Source organism: Bufo gargarizans, chromosome 6 (genome assembly GCF_014858855.1).
Source record: "Bufo gargarizans isolate SCDJY-AF-19 chromosome 6, ASM1485885v1, whole genome shotgun sequence".
Taxonomy (NCBI): Eukaryota; Metazoa; Chordata; class Amphibia; order Anura; family Bufonidae; genus Bufo; species Bufo gargarizans.
Window position 1 is genome coordinate 327,357,514 of NC_058085.1, and position 26,257 is coordinate 327,383,770.

The 26,257-nt window shown below is 47.6% G+C and overlaps 1 protein-coding gene across 2 annotated transcripts in view; it reads right to left on the reverse strand.

Annotated features, from left to right (window-relative positions):
• The window catches only part of MFSD13A (major facilitator superfamily domain containing 13A), a 42,065-nt gene extending 16,594 nt beyond the window's left edge, over positions 1-25,471 (reverse strand). The window contains exons 1-3 of one of the 2 annotated variants that reach the window (XM_044297744.1): positions 25,335-25,471; positions 8,247-8,495; positions 3,983-4,062 (exon numbers count right to left, since the gene is read on the reverse strand). In XM_044297744.1, the coding sequence (XP_044153679.1) occupies positions 3,983-4,062; positions 8,247-8,411 (245 nt within the window). In that variant the 5' untranslated portion in view covers positions 8,412-8,495; positions 25,335-25,471. Of the gene's footprint in view, positions 1-3,982; positions 4,063-8,246; positions 8,496-15,677; positions 15,759-25,334 lie in introns of those variants that run through there. The other variant, XM_044297743.1, reaches the window with a different exon arrangement.
• Positions 25,472-26,257: the final 786 nt, after the last annotated feature.

Here is a 26,257-nt window from a genome sequence, read left to right on the forward strand (position 1 = left end):
CTCCAGCCAATGGCGCACCCACAGGGGGGGTCCAGCGGGTCTGGACCCCCCCTAGAACAACCAGGCAAAATTATTTTTTTTTTTTATCCTTCAGGGCCGCACCGCCGATCACCACAGGCGGCGCGGCCCTGGATGTAATTGTAGCGGCAGCGGCGGGGGGGACAGTAGGAGATAAGCGCTTCCATTGTGGAAGCGCTCATCTCCATATCTGTGCTGCGGCAGGGGAGGGAGAGGTGTGTCCCTCCCCTGTTCTTCTGATAGGCCGCAGGCACTAATGCCTGCAGCCTATCAGAGGCCGGCTCTGGCGGCGTGATGACGTCATCATCGCGCTGCCTTAGCCGGGCAGCACACAGCAGGGACACGGGCTGGAAGAGGCTGCATCGCATCGCTGCTGGTAAGTATCGGTGTATTTTTATTTTTTGAGGGGGGGGGGGGGGGGGGGGGGGGGCAAAGGGGAGAACTGCACTATGGGGGGCACTAAAAGGGGAGAACTGCACTATGGGGGGCACTAAAGGGGAGAACTGCACTATGGGGGGCACTAAAGAGGAGAACTGCACTATGGGGGGCACTAAAGAGGGAGAACTGCACTATGGGGGGCACTAAAGGGGGAGAACGGCACTATGGGGGCACTAAAGGGGAGAACGGCACTATGGGGGCACTAAAGGGGAGAACGGCACTATGGGGGCACTAAAGGGGAGAACGGCACTATGGGGGCACTAAAGGGGAGAACGGCACTATGGGGGCACTAAAGGGGAGAACGGCACTATGGGGGCACTAAAGGGGAGAACGGCACTATGGGGGCACTAAAGGGGAGAACGGCACTATGGGGGCACTAAAGGGGAGAACGGCACTATGGGGGCACTAAAGGGGAGAACGGCACTATGGGGGCACTAAGGGGAGAACGGCACTATGGGGGCACTAAAGGGGAGAACGGCACTATGGGGGCACTAAAGGGGAGAACGGCACTATGGGGGCACTAAAGGGGAGAACGGCACTATGGGGGCACTAAAGGGGAGAACGGCACTATGGGGGCACTAAAGGGGAGAACGGCACTATGGGGGCACTAAAGGGGAGAACGGCACTATGGGGGCACTAAAGGGGAGAACGGCACTATGGGGGCACTAAAGGGGAGAACGGCACTATGGGGGCACTAAAGGGGAGAACGGCACTATGGGGGCACTAAAGGGGAGAACGGCACTATGGGGGCACTAAAGGGGAGAACGGCACTATGGGGGCACTAAAGGGGAGAACGGCACTATGGGGGCACTAAAGGGGAGAACGGCACTATGGGGGCACTAAAGGGGAGAACGGCACTATGGGGGCACTAAAGGGGAGAACGGCACTATGGGGGCACTAAAGGGGAGAACGGCACTATGGGGGCACTAAAGGGGAGAACGGCACTATGGGGGCACTAAAGGGGAGAACGGCACTATGGGGGCACTAAAGGGGAGAACGGCACTATGGGGGCACTAAAGGGGAGAACGGCACTATGGGGGCACTAAAGGGGAGAACGGCACTATGGGGGCACTAAAGGGGAGAACGGCACTATGGGGGCACTAAGGGGAGAACGGCACTATGGGGCACTAAAGGGGAGAACGGCACTATGGGGGCACTAAAGGGGAGAACGGCACTATGGGGGCACTAAAGGGGAGAACGGCACTATGGGGGCACTAAAGGGGAGAACGGCACTATGGGGGCACTAAAGGGGAGAACGGCACTATGGGGGCACTAAAGGGGAGAACGGCACTATGGGGGCACTAAAGGGGAGAACGGCACTATGGGGGCACTAAAGGGGAGAACGGCACTATGGGGGCACTAAAGGGGAGAACGGCACTATGGGGGCACTAAGGGGAGAACGGCACTATGGGGGCACTAAAGGGGAGAACGGCACTATGGGGGCACTAAAGGGGAGAACGGCACTATGGGGGCACTAAAGGGGAGAACGGCACTATGGGGGGCAGTAAAGGGGAGAACGGCACTATGGGGGGCAGTAAAGGGGAGAACGGCACTATGGGGGGCAGTAAAGGGGAGAACGGCACTATGGGGGGCAGTAAAGGGGAGAACGGCATTATGGGGGGCAGTAAAGGGGAGAACGGCACTATGGGGGGCAGTAAAGGGGAGAACGACACTATGGGGGCACTAAAGGGGAGAACGGCACTATGGGGGCATTATTTGGGGGCACTAAGGGGAAGTGGGGGCTCTAAAGGGTTCTTTATTCTTATTGGCACATTATGGGGGCATTATTGCATCTGGTGGCACTAAGGGGGCATTTTTTTTACTGGCACATTATGGTAGGCACTATGGGGAAGGGGAGAGGAGCACTATGAGGGCATTTACTGGGGCACTATATAGGGGTATTTTATACTGGCATACATTATGGGGACATTAGCTCAACAGCGGGTACTAAGCGGGGGTACAATAATTTTTGGGGAACATTATCTTTATACTATTAGTGTCTGGGCGCAGTTATTTTTTTAGAGCATTGTGTGCCAATAATTGTTGAAGGGGGCACTATCTGTGTGGTAGCAGTATTTCCAGGGGGGCTGTTTCTGCAGTATAGTATTGGGGGCACAGCATTGGGGCACTATCTGTGTGGTAGCAGTATTTCCAGGGGGACTGTTTCTGCAGTATAGTATTGGGGGCACAGCGGGCACTATCTGTGTGGTAGTAGTATTTCCAGGAGGACTGTTTCAGCAGTATAGTATTGGGGGCACAGCGGGCACAGTATTGGGGGTGGCAGGAAAGGGGGTTCAGAAGATGTGAAGATGATGGAAATGTGGGAAACTAATGTCTGTTTGTTAATCTCTGCAGAGACGGGAGATGGCTGAAAAATCATCATGGCGGTCTGGTCTGAGTGGAGAAGATGAGTGGAGAACGTCTACAACAAAGGTGACATCACTGGATGGAAGAGGTAGGGGGCGCTATGTAGGAGAGAAGATGCTCCGGCTCCTCCCCTGCCATTTGCAGAAGGAGGATTCAGAGCTGGGTGAGGACTGCCAAGGTGGGCAGCAGGCAGATGGTGGGGGGAAACCACAGGCCTTGAGCAGGATCGGGGGAGGGAGGAGAGCGGAGGAGGAGCTTCCTGGCTGCAGCCGGCTGTCTATTGTATGATGTGAAGCAGGCAGTGCAGCCAGGACAGACCCCCCCTCTCTCAGTATGATGTGTAGAGACAGGCCGCAACTATAGAATGTCAGCTGTACAGTGTTTGTTAGGAGTGGCCTATTATATGTAGGAGGGGCTTTTAATAATGGGCGGGGCCACAAAAATTTGCGGCGCGCTCCTGCAGAGCTTTTAGAATCGCCAAGTAAAAGAATCAGCGCAACACGCTACACCCCCCGTCCCTGCAGTTTTAAATATAAAGGGGGCTTTGAAAAATTGAATTAGCACAGCACACTACACATGCCACATTTTTTTGCCTTTCGGACCCCCCCTACACAAAATTCCTGGGTGCTCCCCTGACTCCAGCTGATGTGGAACTACAACTCCCAGCATGCACACTGACTTGGCTGTTCTTGTAACTCCCATAGAAGTAAAAGTAGGATTCTGGGAGTTGGAGTTTCAGAAAAGCTGGAGTGCCGGAGGTTGCTGATCCCTAGTATAGTGGCTGTCCCTGGAATGGCAGCGCTTTGGAGCTCAGTGCCATTCAAGTGAATGAGAGTGAGCTGCAGTACCAGTCACAGCCACTACATAAGGTAGAGCGCTGTGTTTGATAAAATGATATAAGGGACGCGCCGCTCGCTGGAACACCTCGGCCCCTTCAACCACAAATCACTGGTGGTCCAGGGAGTTAGACCTCAAATGATCTGATATTGAGGACCTGTGATAGTCATTATATCAGATTCCTGGAAACATTTCCTGTGGCCATTTTTTACCAAGTTGCTTGCAGCAGAAGTAATTCAGCAACTGGAACTAAAAGGTTACATTATTCTCTACATATTAAGACTTTAGGATCACCCTGTAGGGAACCGGTGGACAGACTTACTGTTTTGAGTTCAGGAAGATCCGGTCACTAAGCCATCCAAATAAAGGGTCGTTCAGACTGTTCCAGATCAAAAAGATGGTCTAGAAAGAAGAAAAAAATGTATTTTATTTTATTTGCTGCAGTGCAACAAAATTTGCAATCTGCACCTATAAATCAACGTAAAAAAAGCGTCCCATACTTTTTTCCTTTGTAAACCTGGTTCTGACTTGTAGGGGTTGTCCCAACGGTACAGCCTCTGAGCATATGCAACTTAACACAGATCGGGACACCATACAGAGGGAGTTCTCCAACACGAGACCACCTGTCACATACTTTACACCTTCAATGGCTGTGTGTGACCAAAAGCTATTCTCCTGACTCCCTGTACACATGCACACTTGGCGGAGCATGCAGGGCATTGACTCGTCTTTTGGGGGAAGAGTCATCACACTCCCAAATACATAAGATATTTGAACAGTCCCACCAAAATCATCATATGAGATATGTATATGGCTGCCATTGCAAAGAGGATCTCCACTGCTCTGTATTACAAGGCTCCCATGTGACTGTGCGGCTGCCTACTGACCGCAGCTGATTGCCAGCTAGACCTGCAGAGAATGGCTGGCACTATGGTGGCGTGCTGTAGAGAATGGGTATCTAGCAGGGACATACAGTCAGAGCTACAACAACCACCATCATGACTTTCCCAATTCCTTTTGTTGCAGACATTATTTGGGTACACCACTGCACTCGTATGACTTTGCACAACAATCTATAATCCGTTTAGGCACGCTTGCTTTTAATCTCCATGGATGGTGATAACTAGAGATGAGCGAATTTCATATTTTGAACTTCATTCACGCTTCATTTGGTGGTAAAAGCAGTATTGCGTTATGGATTCCGTTACCAAGGACTATAACGCAATCCTATGACGGAATGCCTTTAGAGGCATTCAGTTATTCCTTCCGTCATAACAGAAGTCTATGGGCTGCATATTGGATCTGTCCCGTTTCCGTTGTGCAGGGGAGTCCTCTCCTGATCCTGACTTCTCTCCTGCATAACGGAAACAGGACGGATCCGTTTTGTAGCCCATAAACTTCTATTATGACGGAATGAATAACGGATTGCCTCTAAAGACATTCCGTTATGCATTCCGTCATAGCATTGCGTTATGGTCCGTGGTAACTGAATCCGTAACGCAATTCTGCTTTCACCACCAAACGAAGTGTGAACGAATTTCATAACATGAAATTCACTCATTTCTAGTGATAACACTTAAATAATAATGATTTATTAATAAAAATGAAAAAATAAATAAATAAAAAGGACTCCTGGCGAGGACACAGCAGAGCTGAAGGAGGGGGAGCCGAGTCCAGTATTTTCTGCCGTTCTGCTCTCTTCTGCTGCCTGTAACCTCAGATTTTGTGGTTTCCTGGATGATTTTGAAGAAGCCGATGGTGATCACTGCCCAGCACAGCTGCTGGACTCTGTTCTCTACTTTTCTCAGTTTCCCTCACAAAACAGATAATTTTTTAGATAAGAAACTACAGACTGACATAATTATATAATAAAGAGCTAATTACAACGTCTGCTGCAACAACCAACCCCCTTCTCCTTGTCTCCAGGGTGCGTTCCTGCACAGTTATAGGAAAATTAATGATAAGGGTCTGTTCAGATGGAAGATTTTGGATTCGGTGAAGAAAACCGGGCTGAATCTGCACTGAAAATAACCCCCACTGTTTTCAATAGGAAGCTGCGCAGCGGTTCATGCAGCCGATGGTTTTTGCCACGCAGTTTTCAAGACAGCGCCAAGAAAGTACAGGTCCAATCTTGGCGTACGGACCCCTCGCAAAGCCACAGTGGGAGCATGCTCGCGGTGTCGCTCCGTTCAGCGGAGCTAAATCAAGAGTGGGTCTGCGTGAAACCTCCCGGCGGCACAGCACAGCGGTTTCTGCCATGGGATACGCAGCGGACTAAATCCTCTGTCTGAACATACCCCAAGACCATATTGTCACTTCTAAAAGTCAGGAGGAATAACAGAGGGATGACACAACAGAGAGTTGTATGTAAAGAAGATCCAGAATCCCTATTTGAAAGACAAGTGCTTACTAAAACAGAAAAGATAGGAGGAACGTCGGGTCCTCTTTAAAGGGTCTGTCCAGGTCGTAGAACCCCTTTGGCAAACAGTGGGTCCCCTCGGAGGCAAACTGATTACGGCTGCTATAACCAAGCGAGCCACAACAAGATGGCATATGTGGCACAGTAGTTGTCCACAGTGGACGACATTTTAGTCACGGAAGTGATAGATGATCAGATAGATACATGCACCCCAAAAAATCCTATCGGCCACACTACAATACATGGGCGGTTTAGCTTTTATAGCAATGTCCGTTCTATCATAAAATTGTTGCTGACAACACGATAGTGAATCACTTAGTTCCCCTTTTTTGTCACATGCCTGGACATGTGGGGGTACAAAAGAACCAAAATAGCGACATTTGTTGAGTACTGGATACAGTGTAGAAATACCTTCTTAAAAAATGTTTGCACTAGTTATTAAAATTGGTTGCGATGGCTCCATACAATTAGTGGCCTGTATTCTGCTGACTGAACGTGAAATATTATTATTACACTAAATGGTATAAATTAGGGAACTGCTGTATATGGTGAACCTGCACTACCAGTCTATGGCTCTGCACACATTCTGCCCATTAGCCCTCCAGACACGGACGTTCTTTGATGTATTCACAAGGTGTCAGGATAACAAGGTGTTGCCATGTTGGTATGAAAGGCATGTGTTAAGTATACAAGGCAGTGGCGGTATGGCCTGCACCTAAGCACACAGTGATTTATGGTGTTTGGTACAGAACACATCATTCTGCGGGTCCATGACACCTGCTGTCCTGCGCTAAACAACAGAGGGGGAAATGCAAATTACTAACAGGAACTTCACACGCCTGGAGGTTAAAAAAAAAAACCAGCTGCTTTGTTCACCTGGACTCACAAACACATAACGAAAGATTCAGGCCCTTCTTTATTATAGGGTAAAAAATGCACCAGCTTTCATCAAGACCAGCAAATGCCAGCCATTGTGCCCCCTTACAAGGTTAGCCATAGCGCACCCAAACATTGGAACCACCGAAAATGCCAGCAATCCTTATCCAGAAAATCGGGAAACCCACTGCCCAATTGAAACTTCAATAGCAATGTTCTCCTAACAGCATCAACCACATTTGCCCCCTCAACAATGCCAGCCACAGTGATCAGACTACTGTCGGCCACATTGGCCCCAAACAGTGCAAACCATAAATGCACCCCCACTAAAAAATGCTATTCATAATGCCTATACCCTTCCAGCCATTGTCTTCCTACAAAATGGCATCTACAGTCCTCAACCTTGTGAAAATTCCAGCCACCTGAAAACAACAGCCACGAGGTCACCCTGAAAACCATCCGCCACGAGCCCCCCCCAGAAGTAGTCAGCCGTGAGCCCCCCCCTTAAAAACTGCCAGCCACGAGGTCCCCTTGGAAACCATCCACCACGAGCCCCCCCCCCGAAGTAGTCAGCCACGTGGGCCCCCCTCTCCTGGAAAACGTCAGCCACGTGGCCCCCCTCTCCTGGAAAACGTCAGCCACGTGGCCCCCCTCTCCTGGAAAACGTCAGCCACGTGGCCCCCCCTCTCCTGGAAAACGTCAGCCACGTGGCCCCCCTCTCCTGGAAAACGTCAGCCACGTGGCCCCCCCTCTCCTGGAAAACGTCAGCCACGTGGCCCCCCCTCTCCTGGAAAACGTCAGCCACGTGGCCCCCCCTCTCCTGGAAAACGTCAGCCACGTGGCCCCCCCTCTCCTGGAAAACGTCAGCCACGTGGCCCCCCCTCTCCTGGAAAACGTCAGCCACGTGGCCCCCCCTCTCCTGGAAAACGTCAGCCACGTGGCCCCCCCTCTCCTGGAAAACGTCAGCCACGTGGCCCCCCCTCTCCTGGAAAACGTCAGCCACGTGGCCCCCCTCTCCTGGAAAACGTCAGCCACGTGGCCCCCCTCTCCTGGAAAACGTCAGCCATGTGGCCCCCCCTCTCCTGGAAACCGTCAGCCATGTGGCCCCCCCCCCTCTCCTGGAAACCGTCAGCCACAGGGCTCAACCTCAATTTGTGAGCTTCTCATTATACCATGCACAACGACACCCTCTACCAATCAATTTAGGAATCTCTCTTCCAGATCCGAGGCGTACATGCATTGCGTGACTCGCTGAGGTATACGTGCACTTACACCCAGATGTGTAACCTACCTCTCCAATCCAGAAGGACAGTTTGTCGATCTTGTAAACTGAAACAAAGGTGTCCACGTAGTAGAGGAGGAAAACATTGTGCAGGACGGAGAGGAAGAATGACAGCGAGCCGTACAGAACGGCTGTGGGGAGGTGGAAGACCCCTGCTACGATCCTCAAGCCCATGTTAGGTTATTCTGGAGCGGGCACGGCCTATGTTGGCTTATCCATACTGTACGCTGCCACAAAGGAACCGCATCATCTGTCCTCCTGCAAAACAAAGCAGATGAGTATTATTAATACTGTTGTCATACTGATTGCTCCATGGTGGTAGTCCCAGGACAACCATTTACATGACGCAGATTGTTCTGTCCATATAAATAATGCTACATGTACATGGACCATCTGAGAGGAACCCTGGCCTGGACTCGATAACATACGATCAGGTAGAAACCTGCTGAACAAGACTGAGCCTTTTTTCAGTCTTTTTAAGATTATTAAGATTTTTATTTTTCAAAGAGGAAGTGCCGCCCCATGGAAAATGTGTACGTGTAACTGCGCGCAGCAGGGAGGGCGACAGTGACGGCTGGAAGGCAGGATCACCACGTTCCTGATCTACAATGTGAAGGCTGAGAAGATAAGAAGTATACAGCACATATAGAGATATTCCTGTAGCTGATCGCTGCCACTGAGATAACAGCTGGAAAAATGCAAAAATGTTAATTTATATAAAAAAAGCTGAAAACAGCAGACAAAAGTAGCACCACGTCACGTTCATCAGTCACGTGGCCTAGGTGCAGCTCAGCGCCATTGAAGTGAATGGGGCTGAGCTATGATACCTAGCACAGCCGCTATACATTGTACAGTGAGCAGAGAGAAGGCAGCAGTGCTACTGCGAGAGCCAGTACCTTTTCAAACAGCTGATCAGTGGGGATCCCGGGTGTTGGACCCCCACTGATCAGTTAAAAAAATCCCAGAAACCCCCTTTAACAACTTCACAAATATGGCTCATGTCAATTCAGGTCAATAGATGCAAAGTCACGTACTATAAGACAATCCCAGCAGCGCTTTTCAGGACGCGTTTCGGCCCATCCCGGTCTTTTTGAAGTTGAAAAGGGCCAGGACGGGCCGAAACACGTCCCGTTTGTAATTTAATACACAAATAAGCCTTGCGGGACTGGATACCAACTTGACCCAGATAGTTAAATCACGATAAAATATCACTTTTAATCATCGCTGTTAAAACTGGTTCTGCGAGACAAACAAAAAGGAATTAAAACGAAAGTGCTCCCCGTCTATGACGACTAGCGCGTACGTGTTTTATTTTGCCCTTGCAGGGAGGTGCACTCTCCCCGCTGAGGTCACTGACTTGCTGATGACATGTCACTCATTCCAGTTGCGTCACTGGTTTCTGTATAATCCTGAATCTACCCATCGGTCATGTGACTATTTAGTGTATGACTGCCAATGACTTAGCCCAAAAGGATTATACAGAAACCAGTGAAGTAACATGTTTGTCTCACATAACCAGTTTTAACAGCGATGATTAAAAGTTATATTTTATTGTGATTTAACTACCTGGGTCAAGTTGGCATCCAGCCCGCAAGACTTTATACCTACACCCAGATAGGGTCGGTCTTTGTGAATGCGGTTTGTAATTTCATGCAATAAATACTATTGAAGACAACAAAGCGCTGCTGGGGTTTTCTTATAGTACGTGGTTGAAGTTTTCCCGGGCAACGTGATCCTTGACCGAGAGCTGGACCGTTTCCCTTTGAACTAGATGCAAAGTCAGACATGAATTTGTACTCTTAAAGAGCTTGTCCAGTATTAGAAAACATGGCTGCTTTCTACCCAAAACAGCGCCACGCCTCTCACCGGTTGGGTCTCTGGTATTGTAGTGTAGATCCATTTACGTAAAGGAGACTGAGCTGCAATACCACATGCAGCCCCTGGAGAGATGTGGCAGTGTTTTGGGAAGAAAGCAGATATGGTTTTCTAGTCCTGAACAACCCAGTAATATAGAGGACCTTTCACTAGAATAAAACTTCTAAACTAACTAAACAGACATGGAGAGTGGCGCCCAGGGATCCCCCTGCACTTACTGTTATCCCTGGGCGCCGCTCCGTTCTCCCGGTATAGCCTCCGGTATCTTCATAGTTAGGCTCTACCCAGGGGAACCTGCCGGCGCCTCCTTCTCCCAAGCTGTAGCGCTGGCCAATCACAGCGCTCAGCTCATAGCCTGAGGGGCTTTTTTCTCTCTCAGGCTATGAGATGAGCGCTGCGATTGGCCAGCGCTACAGCATGGGAGAAGGAGGCGCCGGCAGGTTCCCCTGGGTGGAGCCTAACTATGAAGATACCGGAGGCTATACCGGGAGAACGGAGCGGCGCCCAGGGATAACAGTAAGTGCAGGGGGATCCCTGGGCGCCGCTCTCAATGTCTGTTTAGTTAGTTTAGAAGTTTTATTCTAGTGAAAGGTCCTCTTTAAGGGTGCTGGACTTTACCTTAAAGGGGTTATCCCATGACTAATGTAAAAAATGAAAATCAGACATCATATAGTACTCTAGAACCAGCCCTGTACCTCACATGGATCCAGAGATATCCTCATTCATTGCTGTGGTAGACACTCAAGGGGAGTGTCCTCTCTGCTGCAGCTCTCTCCCTCTCACCGCTCAGGGGGCGTGCCCATGCTCTCCCTCTCACCGCTTAGGGCGGGCCCATGCTCTCCCTCTCACCGCTCAGGGGGCGTGCCCATGCTCTCCCTCTCACCGCTCAGGGGGCGTGCCCATGCTCTCCCTCTCACCGCTCAGGAGGCAGTTAAAGGATGAAACTGAGCATGTGCGGCCTTCTCAGTGAGCCGGACAAAGAAATAAGAAAAAATAAATAAAACAACAGGTGGCGATATACTGGTTGATTTTAATGAAAAGCTCATTAATGGGGACAACCCCTTTAAGGACCTTAGACAGCTGTTGGCTTCTAGGAAAGGACTCAATGTGACCTTATTCTGGGGGACAACCTTATACATAGTAGATGGTTGGCCAGCCCCACCAAAAATTGGTGAGTTTGGCCAATGTATATCTAAAGAAGTATCCCGGTCGACAGCTATTCATTCCCACTTCTCCATACACATGAAGCTGCTCAGTTTGGCGGCATTTCTTGTCAATGGGGCGAGAATCATGAGCTTGTAGCCCAATATCTTAGGCGGCAGCTGGAGACTGCTGGGAACAAAAGAATCGGGAGCTGAAATTCAAGGCGCCCAATCTTCTGACATCTATCAGGAGACCGTCCAGAGGCCGCCATACACATAAGACAGTCAGACCCGCGGCTGGTTCCGCGGACTTGTCTCGGATGTATATGGAGGCCTTTATGTGTAAGTACTACCTTCTGCACAGTAAGGTGTCCTGTCAAAAAAGATAAAGTGAAAGGGAGGGCACTGATCACCTGTGTAGCTAATGAATGACTCTACACACAGATGAAAGCAAGGCTGACAATAGCCTGTGATTAGCTGTCATCACGTAGATTAGTATATTGACCTGCCTGGAGGAAATAATGTCCTTGTGGTCAATACGTGTCAAAATCTGACCAGGCACATAAATCACGAGACACCAAAAGTATATGGCAACAACCCAACTCTCCCGGGCATCCCTCCCAGTCAGCAGATAAGCGGTGCCTGAAGTTTCCAGCTGCTACTTATTTCCCACTATGGAAATCACGTTTACATTTCCATAATAATGCTGTGAAATACTTTTGCCGGTGAAAGACAAGCACCTATCAGGCACGGAGGATGAACGCGCAGCGTACGGATTTGGAATGGTCCTTATTCACCACACTTTTTATTTTCTAAGGAAACATTAATATTAATTTCAAAACTGAGCAGATTTGGAGTAAAACCTCCATCCTGCTCTGGCGACTACCAGCATCCGTACCCTCAGGCTATGTCTAAAGCATTGACAAGCCATATATAACTGTTGGTCCTGAAAATGTACTGCGGAGGTTGTCTATCAGCATTCAATGGGAGCTCTCTGCCCAAAATCGCTTAGGCTACTTTCACACTAGTGTTTCTCTTTTCGATATTGAGATCCGTCATAGGGCTCAATACCGGAGAAAAATGCTTCCGTTATACCCCATTGTCAATGGGGGACGGATCCGTTTTCTCAGACACAATAGAAAACGGATCTGTCCCCCATTGACTTTCAATAGAGTTCATGACGGATCCGTCTTGGCGATGTTAAAGATAATGCAACTTGATCTGTTCATAACGGATGCAGATGGTTGTATCATCAGTAACGGAAGCGTTTTTTGCTGAGCCCTGCTGGATCCAGTAAAAGCGCTAGTGTAAAAGTAGCCTTAGGCCTAGTTCACACAAACGTTTTTTTTGCGGGTGTACGGGCCGTTTTTTTGTGTTCCGTATACAGAAGCATTAATTTCAATGGTTCCGCAAAAAAAACGGAATGTGATCCGTATGCATTCCATTTCCGTATTTCCGTTGAAAGATAGAGCTTGTCCTATATTTGGCCGTAAATCACGGGTCGTGGCTCCATTCAAGTCAATGGGTCCACAAAAAAAAACGGAACACATACGGAAATGCATCCGTATGTCTTCCGTTTCCGTTCCGTTTTTTCTGAATCATCTATTGAAAATGTTATACCCAGCCCAAATGTAATCACTGTATACTATATATGCCATACGGAAAAAACGGAACGGAAAAACGGAAAGGAAACAGAAACACAACGGAACTTAAAAACGGAACAACGGATCCGTGAAAAACGGACCACAGAAAACAATAAAAGCCATACGGTCGTGTGAACTAGGCCTTAGGCCCCTTTCACACGGGCGAGTATTTTGTGCGGATGCGATGCGTGAGGTGAACGCATTGCACCCGCACTGAATCCGGACCCATTCATTTCAATGGAGCTGTGCAGATGAGCGGTGATTTTCCTGCATCACTTGTGCGTTGCGTGAAAAAAGCAGCTCGCTCTATATTGTGCGTTTTTCACGCAACGCAGGACCCATAGAAGTGAATGGGGCTGCATGAAAATCGCAAGCATCCGCAAGCAAGTGCGGATACAGTGTGATTTTCACACATGGTTGCTAGGAGACGATCAGGATGGGGACCCGATCATTATTATTTTCCCTTATAACATGGTTATAAGGGAAGATAATAGCATTCTTAATACAGAATTATGGATGGAGGGGTTAAAAAATGTAATAAAAATTAAACTCACCTCATCCACTTGTTCGCGCAGCCCGGGTCGTCTTCTTTCAGGACCGTGGAGGAAAAGGACTTTTGGTGACGTCACTGCGCTCATCACATGGTCCATCACCATGGACCATGTGATGAGCGCAGTGACGTCACCAAAGGTCCTTTTCCTCCCAGGTCCTCAAAGAAGAAGAAAGAAGACGAGTCGGGCTACGCAAACAAGTGGATGAGGTGGGTTTAATTATTTATTTTTTAACCCCTCCATCCCTAATTCACTTAGCATTCTGTATTCAGAATTCTATTATTTTCCCTAATAACCATGTTATAAGGGAAAATAATAAAATCTACACAATACAGATTCCCAAACCCGAACTTCTGTGAAGAAGTCCGGGTTCCGGTCTGGGTACCAAACATGCAGATTTCTCTCACGCGTGTGCAAAACGCATTATAACGCTTTGCACTTGCGCATTTTCCCGCAACGCCCGTGTGAACCCAGCCTTATGTGCCACAGCTGAAAATGTATGGGGTAAAACAGCTGGGATTGGAGTTCTCTCTGATCCCGTAAGAGCAGCTATTGATAACAACTTATGGTACAGGCACAACTCCTGTGCCAACGCCATTACTGTCCCGTACATGTACAGAACCTCTTGAAATTTCATAGCAGCCACGTACAATAAATACATTCTAGTCGTCTGATAATAAATAACATTTTCTAAATAAGCAGCGATAACCCCTCCATCCCTAATTTAGTTGATACTAGTTGTGACGTCACTGGGCCAGCGGTAAACTGTGAGGAGCGCTGCTGCCTTCTCAAACAGCTAATCGGCGGGGGTCCCGGGTGTCGGACCCCCGCCGGTCAGATGCTGATTATCTATCCAGAGGATAGATCATCAGTTTAAAGGGATTCTGTCACCTCTTTTTACCCTATAGGTGCTACAGGCGGTGCTAGGCTCCTTCACAGGGGGGCATGGTTGGGCTTCAGAACTTCTAGCCGTGCATGTCCGCATCTCTATAGGGTAAAAAGAGGTGACAGAATCCCTTTAAACAAACTGCAGAACCCCTTTAAATAGCTTCATGCATTCCCCATTTAATAACAATTCAGGATCATCTATTCTTATGGCTCTATGTTGTGCCATTCCTTTATTATTTGCAATAGAAGTTATAATTGAATTGCTAGCAGTCTGCAGTAAGGGTACAGAGGGGAGGTAACATGTTGGGGGGGGGGGGGGGTGTACCTGCACAGTCTGACTCTATCCAATCAGTGCTGCCATCTTCAGACTGTGCAGGTACACCCCCCCCCCCCCAACATGTTACCTCCCCTCTGTACCCTTACTGCAGACTGCTAGCAATTCAATTATGACTTCTAATGCAAATAATAAAGGATTGGCACAACATAGAGACATCAGAATAGATGCTCCAGAATTGTTATTACATGGGGAATATATGGAACTATTAAAATAGACATGTCAGGAGTGGTGAAAGGCCCTCTAAGTAAAAGGAGACCTTGATGGAACTTATAACGGCCTCCATTAGTCAACACAGTCACTACTCAGATCCATGGTATGACAGATCGGGAACAGCGTCATGTCTTACTAAATATGGCCCCATACACACAATCGTGGGGCTGCTGTGCCCGTGTTGTGGACTGCAAACCGGGGATACAGCTCTGTGCCTCCACGTCACAAAAGAAAGAACATGTCCTTTCGCCGCATCCTGCGGATCGTGGACCCGTTAAAGTCAATGGGTCTGCACCACGATGCAGAGTGCACGCGGTCAGTGCCCGCTGTTTGTGGTCCGCAACACGGGCACGGTAACCCCATGGTCGTGTGAATGGGGCCTAAGAAGAGTGAAAAGTCTACTTGAAGCTGAAATAAAAATAAAACTATAGATAAAACTGCACAGCAAACCCCATGGACAGCGCCGCCGCCGCTGACACTGCCATATGGGTCACCGCCAGATTGTTACCTGCCACAGAAACCGCAACCAGCTGGAAACAAGACGTTTCTGTTCACCGTAATCCCAGAAAATTATATTAAAGTAGCACGTGTGTATATGTGTGTATATGTGTGAAATATGTGCAGATACATCCATGATACATAGAGGGATAGATACACTGATACCTATGTAGATACATAGTAAGTAGAGGCTGAATCCCATAGAAATGAAAGACTACGTGCACACACAGACGTGGGGGGCAGCCAGGTTGGGGGCACTGCAGGCTGTGCCCGGGTACCGGGAGGGCAGCACTTACCTCTCCCCGGGGCGCCTCCAGCTCCTCGGCCGCCGGATGTCTCATCATTTCCTCCTTCTCCTGCCGAGCACAGAACGCAGATGGAATCGAGCCGGGCTGTCGCTCCCCAGTGCGTGCGGCAGGTGGCGCTGTGAGGAGGCTGCGGTCGTGACGCCGTGCACGGAGCACAGATGGCGGGGCTGTCCGCCTACGTCCTCCCGGCGGCCGCACTGTGTGCACTGGACACGTATCGCTGACAGGGAGGCTGTGTGCTGCGCTGGCTAAGCTTTGTGGGCTCATTCTGCCCTGTGGGTTATTTATGCCATGCAATGGTGGCTCCAGCCTTAGATGCCCGATAAGACTTTGTTCATAGGTCTTCATGGGAATGCCTCCAGTGTACACGCTGGGAAAGCTCCCTGCACATACAGGGGACGTAGCCATAGGCCTCTATTTGCCTCAAGGAACGCCTTCGCCTCCAATGTGTGGATCCGCAAAACACGGATCCTGGAGTGCATGCCACCACAAAAGATGGGACACGTTCTATCTTCTTTGCAGGCCGATGGAACGGACGTACGGATGCGGACAGCATGCATTGTGCCGTCTGCATAATTTCGCCTCCATTAAAATAAGTGCTAGTCATAGTCACCAACCTTATATCTAGCCCCGGGCTGTTTCGATCAGCGGGTATCATACCTGACTACTGTGTTCTGACAACTAGCAGTGATTTGCTGTCAGAGACCAGGGTCCCCTGTTGTATCAATGGGTGGGGGTCCAACTGCTGAGATCCCCATCAAAAGTCCAGATGGAAGACCCTGGTGGATAGGGGATAAGTGCTTCTGACTGGAATAAACCATTAAATCCCGGCTCCTGGGTCTGGGAGCCCAGTGAGCGGTCCTGCCTTGTGATCACTATTTTTAGATGCAGTCTCTGGCAGGGCGGCCATATTGGTTGTCACTTCTTAATAAGCTTTTCAGAAACGAATGACTTGCAAGTAGAGTTGAGCGAACACCTGGATGTTCGGGTTCGAGAGGTTCGGCCGAACTTCCCGGAAATGTTCGGGTTCGGGATCCGAACTCTGTCCCGAACCCCATTGAAGTCAATGGGGCCCGAACTTTTCGACACTAAAAAGGCTGTAAAATAGCCCAGGAAAGGGCTAGAAGGCTGCAAAAGGCAGCAAAATGTAGGTAAATCCCCTGCAAACAAATGTGGATAGGGAAATGAATAAAAATAAAATAAATTAAAATTAACCAATATCAATTGGAGAGAGGTCTCATGGCAGAGAATCAGGTTTCATGTCACCCACCACTGGAACAGGCCACTGTCAGATATTTAGGCCCCGGCACCCAGACAGAGGAGAGAGGTCCCATAGCAGAGAATCAGGTTTCATGTCAGCAGAGAATCAGGCTTCATGTCACCCAACACTGGAACAGGCCACTGTCAGATATTTTTAGGCCCCGGCACCCTGACAGAGGAGAGATTCATTCAACTTTGGGTAGCCTCGCAATATAATGGTAAAATGAAAATAAAAATAGGATTGAATGAGGAAGTGCCCTGGAGTCCAATAATATATGGTTATGGGGAGGTAGTTAATGTCTAATCTGGACAAGGGACGGACAGGTCCTGTGGGATCCATGCCTGGTTCATTTTTATGAACGTCAGCTTGTCCACATTGGCTGTAGACAGGCGGCTGCGTTTGTCTGTAATGACGCCCCCTGCCGTGCTGAATACACGTTCAGACAAAACGCTGGCCGCCGGGCAGGCCAGCACCTCCAAGGCATAAAAGGCTAGCTCTGGCCACGTGGACAATTTGGAGACCCAGAAGTTGAATGGGGCCGAACCATCAGTCAGTACGTGGAGGGGTGTGCACACGTACTGTTCCACCATGTTAGTGAAATGTTGCCTCCTGCTAACACGTTGCGTATCAGGTGGTGGTGCAGTTAGCTGTGGCGTGGTGACAAAACTTTTCCACATCTCTGCCATGCTAATCCTGCCCTCAGGGGAGCTGGCCGTGACACAGCTGCCTTGGCGACCTCTTGCTCCTCCTCTGCCTTGGCCTTGGGCTTCCACTTGTACCCCTGTGACATTTGGGAATGCTCTCAGTAGCGCGTCTACCAACGTGCGCTTGTACTCGCGCATCTTCCTATCACGCTCCAGTGCAGGAAGTAAGGTGGGCACATTGTCTTTGTACCGTGGATCCAGCAGGGTGGCAACCCAGTAGTCCGCACAGGTTAAAATGTGGGCAACTCTGCTGTCGTTGCGCAGGCACTGCAGCATGTAGTCGCTCATGTGTGCCAGGCTGCCCAGGGGTAAGGACAAGCTGTCCTCTGTGGGAGGCGTATCGTCATCGTCCTGCGTTTCCCCCCAGCCACGCACCAGTGATGGGCCCGAGCTGCGTTGGAAGCCACCCCACTGTGAACATGCTTCATCCTCATCCTCCTCCACCTCATCCTCGTCCTCCAGTAGTGGGCCCTGGCTGGCCACATTTGTACCTGGCCTCTGCTGTTGCCAAAAACCTCCCTCTGAGTCACTTCTAAGAGACTGGCCTGAAAGTGCTAAAAATGACCCCTCTTCCTCCTCCTCCTCCTCCTGGGCCACCTCCTCTTCCATCATCGCCCTAAGTGTTTTCTCAAGGAGACATAGAAGTGGTATTGTAACGCTGATAACGGCGTCATCGCCACTGGCCATGTTGGTGGAGTACTCGAAACAGCGCAACAGGGCACACAGGTCTCGCATGGAGGCCGAGTCATTGGTGGTGAAGTGGTGCTGTTCCGCAGTGCGACTGACCCGTGCGTGCTGCAGCTGAAACTCCACTATGGCCTGCTGCTGCTCGCACAGTCTGTCCAGCATGTGCAAGGTGGAGTTCCACCTGGTGGGCACGTCGCATATGAGGCGGTGAGCGGGAAGGCCGAAGTTACTCTGTAGCGCAGACAGGCGAGCAGCAGCAGGATGTGAACGCCGGAAGCGCGAACAGACGGCCCGCACTTTATGCAGCAGCTCTGACATGTCGGGGTAGTTGTGAATGAACTTCTGCACCACCAAATTCAGCACATGCGCCAAGCAAGGGATGTGCGTCAAACCGGCTAGTCCCAGAGCTGCAACGAGATTTCGCCCATTATCGCACACCACCAGGCCGGGCTTGAGGCTCACCGGCAGCAACCACTCTTCGGTCTGTTGTTCAATACCCCGCCACAACTCCTGTGCGGTGTGGGGCCTGTCCCCCAAACATATGAGTTTCAGAATAGCCTGCTGACGTTTACCCCGGGCTGTGCTGAAGTTGGTGGTGAAGGTGTGTGGCTGACTGGATGAGCAGGTGGAAGAAGAGGAGGAGGAAGCTGGGTAGGAGGAGGTGGCAACAGGAGGCAAAGAATCTTGCCCTGCGATGTTTGGCGGCGGAAGGGCAGCCTAAAAACAGTGAGCAATTAAATAGCAGAGGTTGAATGATTCACAGCTGTAGATCGATCACTTCATTAAGTGTTTTGGAAGAGTTAATCACTGCCTAACCTCGCCCTAACAGCAGCAGCTGCATCCTCTCCCTACACTGATCAGAGCAGAGTGACGTGCGGCTCTATGTGACTCCAGCTTAAATAGAGGCTGGGTCACATGCTGCACTGGCCAATCACAGCCATGCCAATAGTAGGCATGACTGTGATGGCCTCTTGGGGCATGTAGCATGACGCTTGTTGATTGGCTGCTCTGCAGCCTTTCAAAAAGCGCCGAACACCGAACCCGGACTTTTACGAAAGTGTTCGGGTCCGTGTCACGAACACCCCAAAATTCAGTTCGGGTTCGCTCATCCCTACTTGCAAGCATCTTGTTAATTAAAACAAAAGTTACTGCCAAACTTCTGATTCTTGAGGGGAATCCTGTTTCACTTTCCTTTTAGGGATTTGCTGGAAGAGACCCATTTGATGTATGACTTATTTTTAAGGCAATGCTCTATGGGAAAAAAATATTTAAATTAGCGCATTTCAGCCAAACCAGAGAGCCAATTTGGCTTGGACAGCCATTACATATAACTGCAACGCGCGGACAAGAATAGGACATGTTGTTTTTTTTTTTCTTTTTGCGGGGCCACGGAACAGAGCAACGGAAGCAGCAGCACACGGAGTGCTGTCCGCATCTTTTGCGGCCCCATTGAAGTGAATGGGTCCGCATCCGAGCCGCTAAAACTGCGGCTCAGATGCGGACCAAAACAACGTCCGTGTGCATGAGGCCTTATTCCACCTCGCTTTCATATCCACTTTCCAACAACCATTACATATTCTTTTCTGTGAAACAACTGTTAGGTCAAAAGTGCCCTTTCCATCCCTTAAAATATTCATACGGGGGTGCTCTTTCCGAAATGGAGTCGCTTCTTGGGGTTTTTCATTTCTGAACATTTCTGATTTTAGGTGCTACATGGCACCTAAAATCCATGTCTGCCAATTCAGGCCTGTCAGCAAAATTTATATTTAGCAGTTTGCCTGCTGTGAGCCCATACAGCAGGCTACAAGCACATATGGGTTGTTTCCTGAATGGGGAGAAAATAGGGAACATATACTGGGGTGCATTTTCTCCTTTAACCCCTTGTGGGGAAAAAATTAGGGTCTGCTAGTAATTACTTTTTTTTCACAAATGTGTGCTTTGAAACGCTTTTACAAGTGTTTCTGTCTTCTGTGAGACACCTGTTTGCTGAAAAGTACCCTTTCTACCACTTAAAATGTTCGTACGGGTGCTATTTCCGAAATGGGGTAGCTTCTTGGGGTTTTTCATTTCTGGGGACCTCAGGAATTTATTTATTGCGACATGGCACCTAAAATACATGTCTGCCAATTCAGGCCTGCAAAATCCATATTTAGCGGTTTGACTCTAGAGCCCTGCCATGTGCCCATACATAATTTTTTGAGCACATATGGGGTGTTGGCGTATTCTGGGGGGGGGAATGGGGAACAAAATGTGGGGTGCATTTTCTCCTGTTACCCTCTTGTGAAAGGGAAAAATGTGGATGTAAAGGAACTTTTTTCTGGAAAAAAATAAAAATTTTCTTTTTCACAGCCAAGCGTTTCCTAATTCTGCGAAACGCCCGATGGGTCAAAGTGCTCGCTAAACACCTTAAAATATTCCTTGAGGGGTGTAGTTTCCAGAATGGGGTCACTTTTAGGGGGGTTTTCACTGTAGGGCCACCTCAGGGTGTCTTCACATGCGAAATGGATCCCAATTACCATTCCAGCTAAATCCTCTCTCCTAACGCCATATGGTGCTCCTTCCACTCTGGAGCCTGCTGTGCGCCCATACATCATTTTTTTGGCACTTATGGGGTGTTAGTGTATTTGGGAGGAAATGGGGAACACAATGTAGGGTGCATTTTGTCCTGTTACCCCTTGTGAAAGTGAAAAATGTGGGTGTAAAGCAACTTTTTCTGGAAAAAATGTTACATTTTTCATTTTCACAGCCAAGCGTTTCCCACTACTGAATGGCTATTTCAGTGTTTTGCGGTCCACTTTTCACGGATCTGTTGTTCAGTTTTTTTGTTTCCGTTGTGTTTCTATTTCGTTTTTCTGTATGGGATATACAGTAATTACATAAAAAAAATTGGGCTGGGCTGAGATTTTCAAAAACGGAACAGATACGGAAGACATACGGATGCATTTCCGTATGTGTTCCGTTTTTTTGCGGACCCATCGACTGGAATGGAGCCACGGAACGTGATTTGCGGGCAATAATAGGACATATTCTATCACCTGAACGGAAATACGGAAACGGAATGCATACGGAGTACATTCCGTTTTTTTGCGGAACCATTGAAATAATGGTTCCGTATACAGACTATATACGGAACGCAAAAAACGGCCCGCAAAACGGGAAAAAAAAACGGTAGTGTGAAAGAGGCCTAATTCTGTGAAACGCCTGATGGGTCAAAGTGCTCACTACACACCTTGAATTATTCTTTGAGGGGTGTAGTTTCCGGAATGGGGTCACTTTTTGGGGGTTTCCACTCTAGGGTTACCTCAGGGTGTGTTCAATTGCAAGATGGCGCCTGTCAATTATTATGTCCTCCAAAAGCCCTATGGCGCTACTTCCCTTTTGAACCCTGCAATGCACCCATACATAATTTTTTGGGCACATATATAGGGTGTTGGCGTATTCAGGGGGAAATGGGGAACAAAATGTGGGGTACATTTTGTCCTGTTTCCCTTTGTGAAAGTGAAAAATGTTGGTGTAAAGCAACTTTTTCAGGAAAAAAAATAATTATTTATTTTCACAGCCAAGCGTTTCCTAATTCTGTGAAAGCCTGATGGGTCAAAGTGCTCAGTACACACCTTAAAATATTCATTGGAGGGGTGTAGTTTCCAGAATGGGGTCACTTTTTGGGGGGTTTCCACTGTAGGGCCACCTTAAGGTGTCTTCATATGCGACACAGTTCCCAATTACCATTCCAGCTAAATCCACTCTCCAAAAGCCATATGGTGCTCCTTCCACCCTGAAGCCTGCTGTGCGCCCATATATCAGTTTTTGAGCACACATGGGGTGTTTCTGTAAACTCCAACATCAGGGTAATAGATTTTGAGTTTTGTTTGGCTGTTAACCCTTGATGTGTTGCAGAAAAAATAGATAAAACTTTTATATCTGATAAAAAATGAAATTTTGAAATTTCATTCCCATTTTCATTTAATTCTTGTGGGAATCCAAAATGGTTAACAAAGTTTTTAAAATTAGTTTTGAATAGCTTGAGGGGTGTAGTTTCTGGGTGTGATTTATGGGAGGGGTGTGATTTATGGGTGGTTTCTAATATGTAAGCCCCAGAAAGTGACTTCATAACTGAACTGGTCCTGAAAAAATTGGGGTTTGGAAATGTTCTTAAAAGATTTGCTAAGCTTTCTAATGTCCCAAACATTTTTTTATTTCATTTTCAAAATAATCTAAACATGAAGTAGACATATGGGGAATGTAAAGTAATAACTATTTTGGAGGTATTATTATCTATTATAAAAGTAGAGAAATTGAAATTTGGAATTTTATTTAATTTTTGGTAAATTTGGTATTTTTTTTATAAATAAAAATTACATTTTTGGACTCAATTTTACCACTGCCATGAAGTACAATATGTGACGAGAAAACAGTCTCAGAATGGCCTGGATAAGTAAAAGCGTTTTAAAGTTATTGCCAGATAAAGAGAAACATGTCAGATTTGCTTAAAATGGCCTGGGCAGAAAGGTGCAAAATGGCTTGGTCCTGAAAGGGTTAAGAAAAGAAGGGGTTGTTGGTACATATTTTTGAAGGAAAATATCCACAGAGAGTCTGTGATAGACTCTATCCCTGAAACTATAGGTCTTTCAGGGGGGTTGACAGGGTCTTTATGTACTTTGAGTAGGAATTCTATCACCGGTGTATTAGGGTGTGAATTATTAAGGTAATACTATTCTCTCTTGTTTAAAATTTCCTGTTTTAATTCTCTATCTAATAGTTCTTTTAGTTCTTTCTTATAGTTTATGACTAGATTCACTTTTCATAGCTTATAAGTGGTTTGATCGCCAATTATATTCATCATCCCTTGTTCATATTTTTCTTTATCAAACACCACTATTCCTCCCACTTTGTCAGCCGGTTTAATTGCTATTTTGTCATTTTTCTCTAGACCGTTAAGGGCCTCTCTCTCTCTCTCTCTTTCCGAGTTAAATTTGTATTTCTTTTGCGATTGTAGTTAATATTCTCCAATCCCTTTAGTACACCCCTTTTAAAGGCTTATATACATTCATTGTCTTTTTTTGGGGGGATAAAAGGTGGACTTATGCTTCAGAGTAGTGTGTATGTTTATATTCTCTACTGTCTGGTTCTTAGGCTACTTTCACACTAGCGTTTTTTGCGGATCCGTCATGGATTTGCAAAAACGCTTCCGTTACAATAATACAACCGCATGCATCCATCATGAACGGATCCGATTGTATTATGTCTTCTATAGCCATGACGGATCCGTTTTCTATTGTGCCAGATTGTGTCAGAGAAAACGGATCCGTCCCCATTGACTTACATTGTGTGTCAGGACGGATCCGTTTGGCTACGCTTTGTCAGGCGGACAGCAAAATACTGCAGGCAGCGTTTTGGTGTCCGTCTCCAGAGCGGAATGGAGACGGAACGGAGGCAAACTGATGCATTCTGAGCGGATCCTTTTCCATTCAGAATGCATTAGGGCAAAACTGATCCGTTTTGGACCGCGTGTGAGAGCCCTGAACAGATCTCAGAAACGGAAAGCCAAAACTCCAGTGTGAAAGTAGCCTTAGTAAAATTTTCTGTATTTGAAGTAATATATTTGCAAATATTTAGTTTCCTAATGTACTTATGGACATCTAAATATGTCTGACATTTACTCCCTGTACACGTGGGAGCAAATTTGAGACCTTTCGTACACTTTCTTCATCTTTAGTCAATTGGTACGTACTGAGGTTACATATACCTAGATGTCCTCCCTCCCTCTATTTGCCACAGGGCTTTGATTTCTTTTTTCCTCCTCTTTTTCCTCTGTTAACCTTCTCTTCACTTCTCGACTCACTAGTGTGCCCTTGGACATTTTCTTCTTCTATCTTACTCTGTCTTGCCTCCTCCCTATTTTCAATTAATTGCTTTCCCCTTTTCTCCCTTTCATCTCTTCCTAAATTACCATCCCGTGCACCCCTTGTATTTGTGTCTTTGCAAGCGTTATATCCATATTTTATGCTGATTTTGTTTACCGTATATGTCCCTATATCTCTCGATCTAGTATAATGCTGATATCGGCTATTATATGGTGATTATGATCTCTGATTTGTGGATAATTGCTTCTGTAGTTATAATTACCTCTGTTAGCATACGGGGGTCTAAATCTATGATACGATTCATATAATGGTCTACGAGGACCCTGATTATACAGTATTCTTCCTCCCTCCTCCTGAAGAGCAAATTTTGATCGTTGTTCTATTTTATTTTATTTATGAGTGTTTTACATATATGCATATGAGTATTTAAATGATTGAGCAATACTGAAAACAGGCCCATAATAACGAGGAACTGGTATAAGGGCATTTTGAGCAATAAGATAAAGGCTACATGCACACGAACGTTGTTTGTTTCCGTTCAGGTTTTTTTTTGCAGATAGGATGCGGACCCATTCATTTCAATAGGTCCGCAAAAAATGCACAGCGGCACAGTATTGGGAGTTGTAGGATGCTTTGTCCAGAAGATGGGAAGATGATGTAAAAGTAGTAAACTAAGATTTTTTGGGTCAAACTGCAGAGACGAGAAATGGCTGAAAAATGGTGGTCTGGTCTGAAGGTCTGAAAGGAGAAGATGATGAAAGAGAACATCTACATCAAAGGAGACGTCACTGGATGTAAGAGGTATGGGGTGCTGTATTACCCTGTATGTAGGGGTGGATGGAGGGGTTAGTAGTACAGTACTACTACTACTACCAATACTAATACTATTACCCTGTATGTTCTGTAGTGATATGCGTAATGTTAGAAGGAAAGGGGTTAGGGTGAGAATTTGGTATGGGAAGGGGGGGGGGGTGCGCTTTTTCAATCATCGCCTCAGGCAGGAGAAAGGCTAGATGCACCCCTGATCTATGTATAGTCATAGGGAAAATCCAGGTCATGGAAGAAATAGATGAATCGTCAACTGTCCCCAGCTGCGCTGATCTCTACTGGTGCCAGACAGGTCTCATACCTGAATTCTGTAGATGACTCTTGTGGAGAACCTTCTTATAGTTGTCTGAAGACTCAGCAGGCAGGTTCATCTAGTGTCTTGTGCGATGTATCCATGCCTTTCATTTCACCTTCTTGTGTACAGTGTATGTGGCTACATTCACATGTCATAGAAGAGGTGGAGATGGCGTTAAATACCTAAATAATAATCGTATGATTTCTTTCAGATTACACCTTGTATTGACATTGCACCCGACTAGTAAACAGACGGAGAACTCGTGGCATCCTGTTCTCTAAAGGATGTTGACTGCATTTGTGTAAGTCCATGATCTGTTGTGTGCCCAGCGGTGACCAATGTATACAGAGAAATACGCTCATTTGTTTGATGGTGAATGCAAAAGTCAAGAAGAAAAGCATGGTACACGCCAACACCCTGCGAGATCATATTGCCAGGGAGCTGATGATACATTCATTTCTATGCAGCTTAAAGGGGTTGTGCTGCGATTTAAATTGATGACCTATACTCAGGATAGGTCTTCGATATCTGATCGGCGGGGGTCCGACACCTGGCACCCCTGCCGATTAACTGTTGAGCCCTTATATTGATGACCTATCCTCAGGATAGGCCATCAATATCTAATCGGCTGATCAGCTGTTTGAGAAGGAGGAGGTGCTTCATGCAAGCGTAGTGTAATGAGAAGGAAGCAGCACTCGCATGGAGCGCCTCCTCTTCAAACAGCTGATCAGCGGGGGTGCCTGGTGTCGGACCCCACCGATCAGATATTGATGGCCTATCCTGAGGAGGGCTCATGCACACGACCGTATGTATCTTGCAGTCCGCAAAACACAGGTCAGCAAAAAATACTGATGACGTCAGTGTGCATTCAGTATTTTGCGGAACAGAACAGCTGGCCCCTAATAGAACAGTCCTATCCTTGTCCGTTA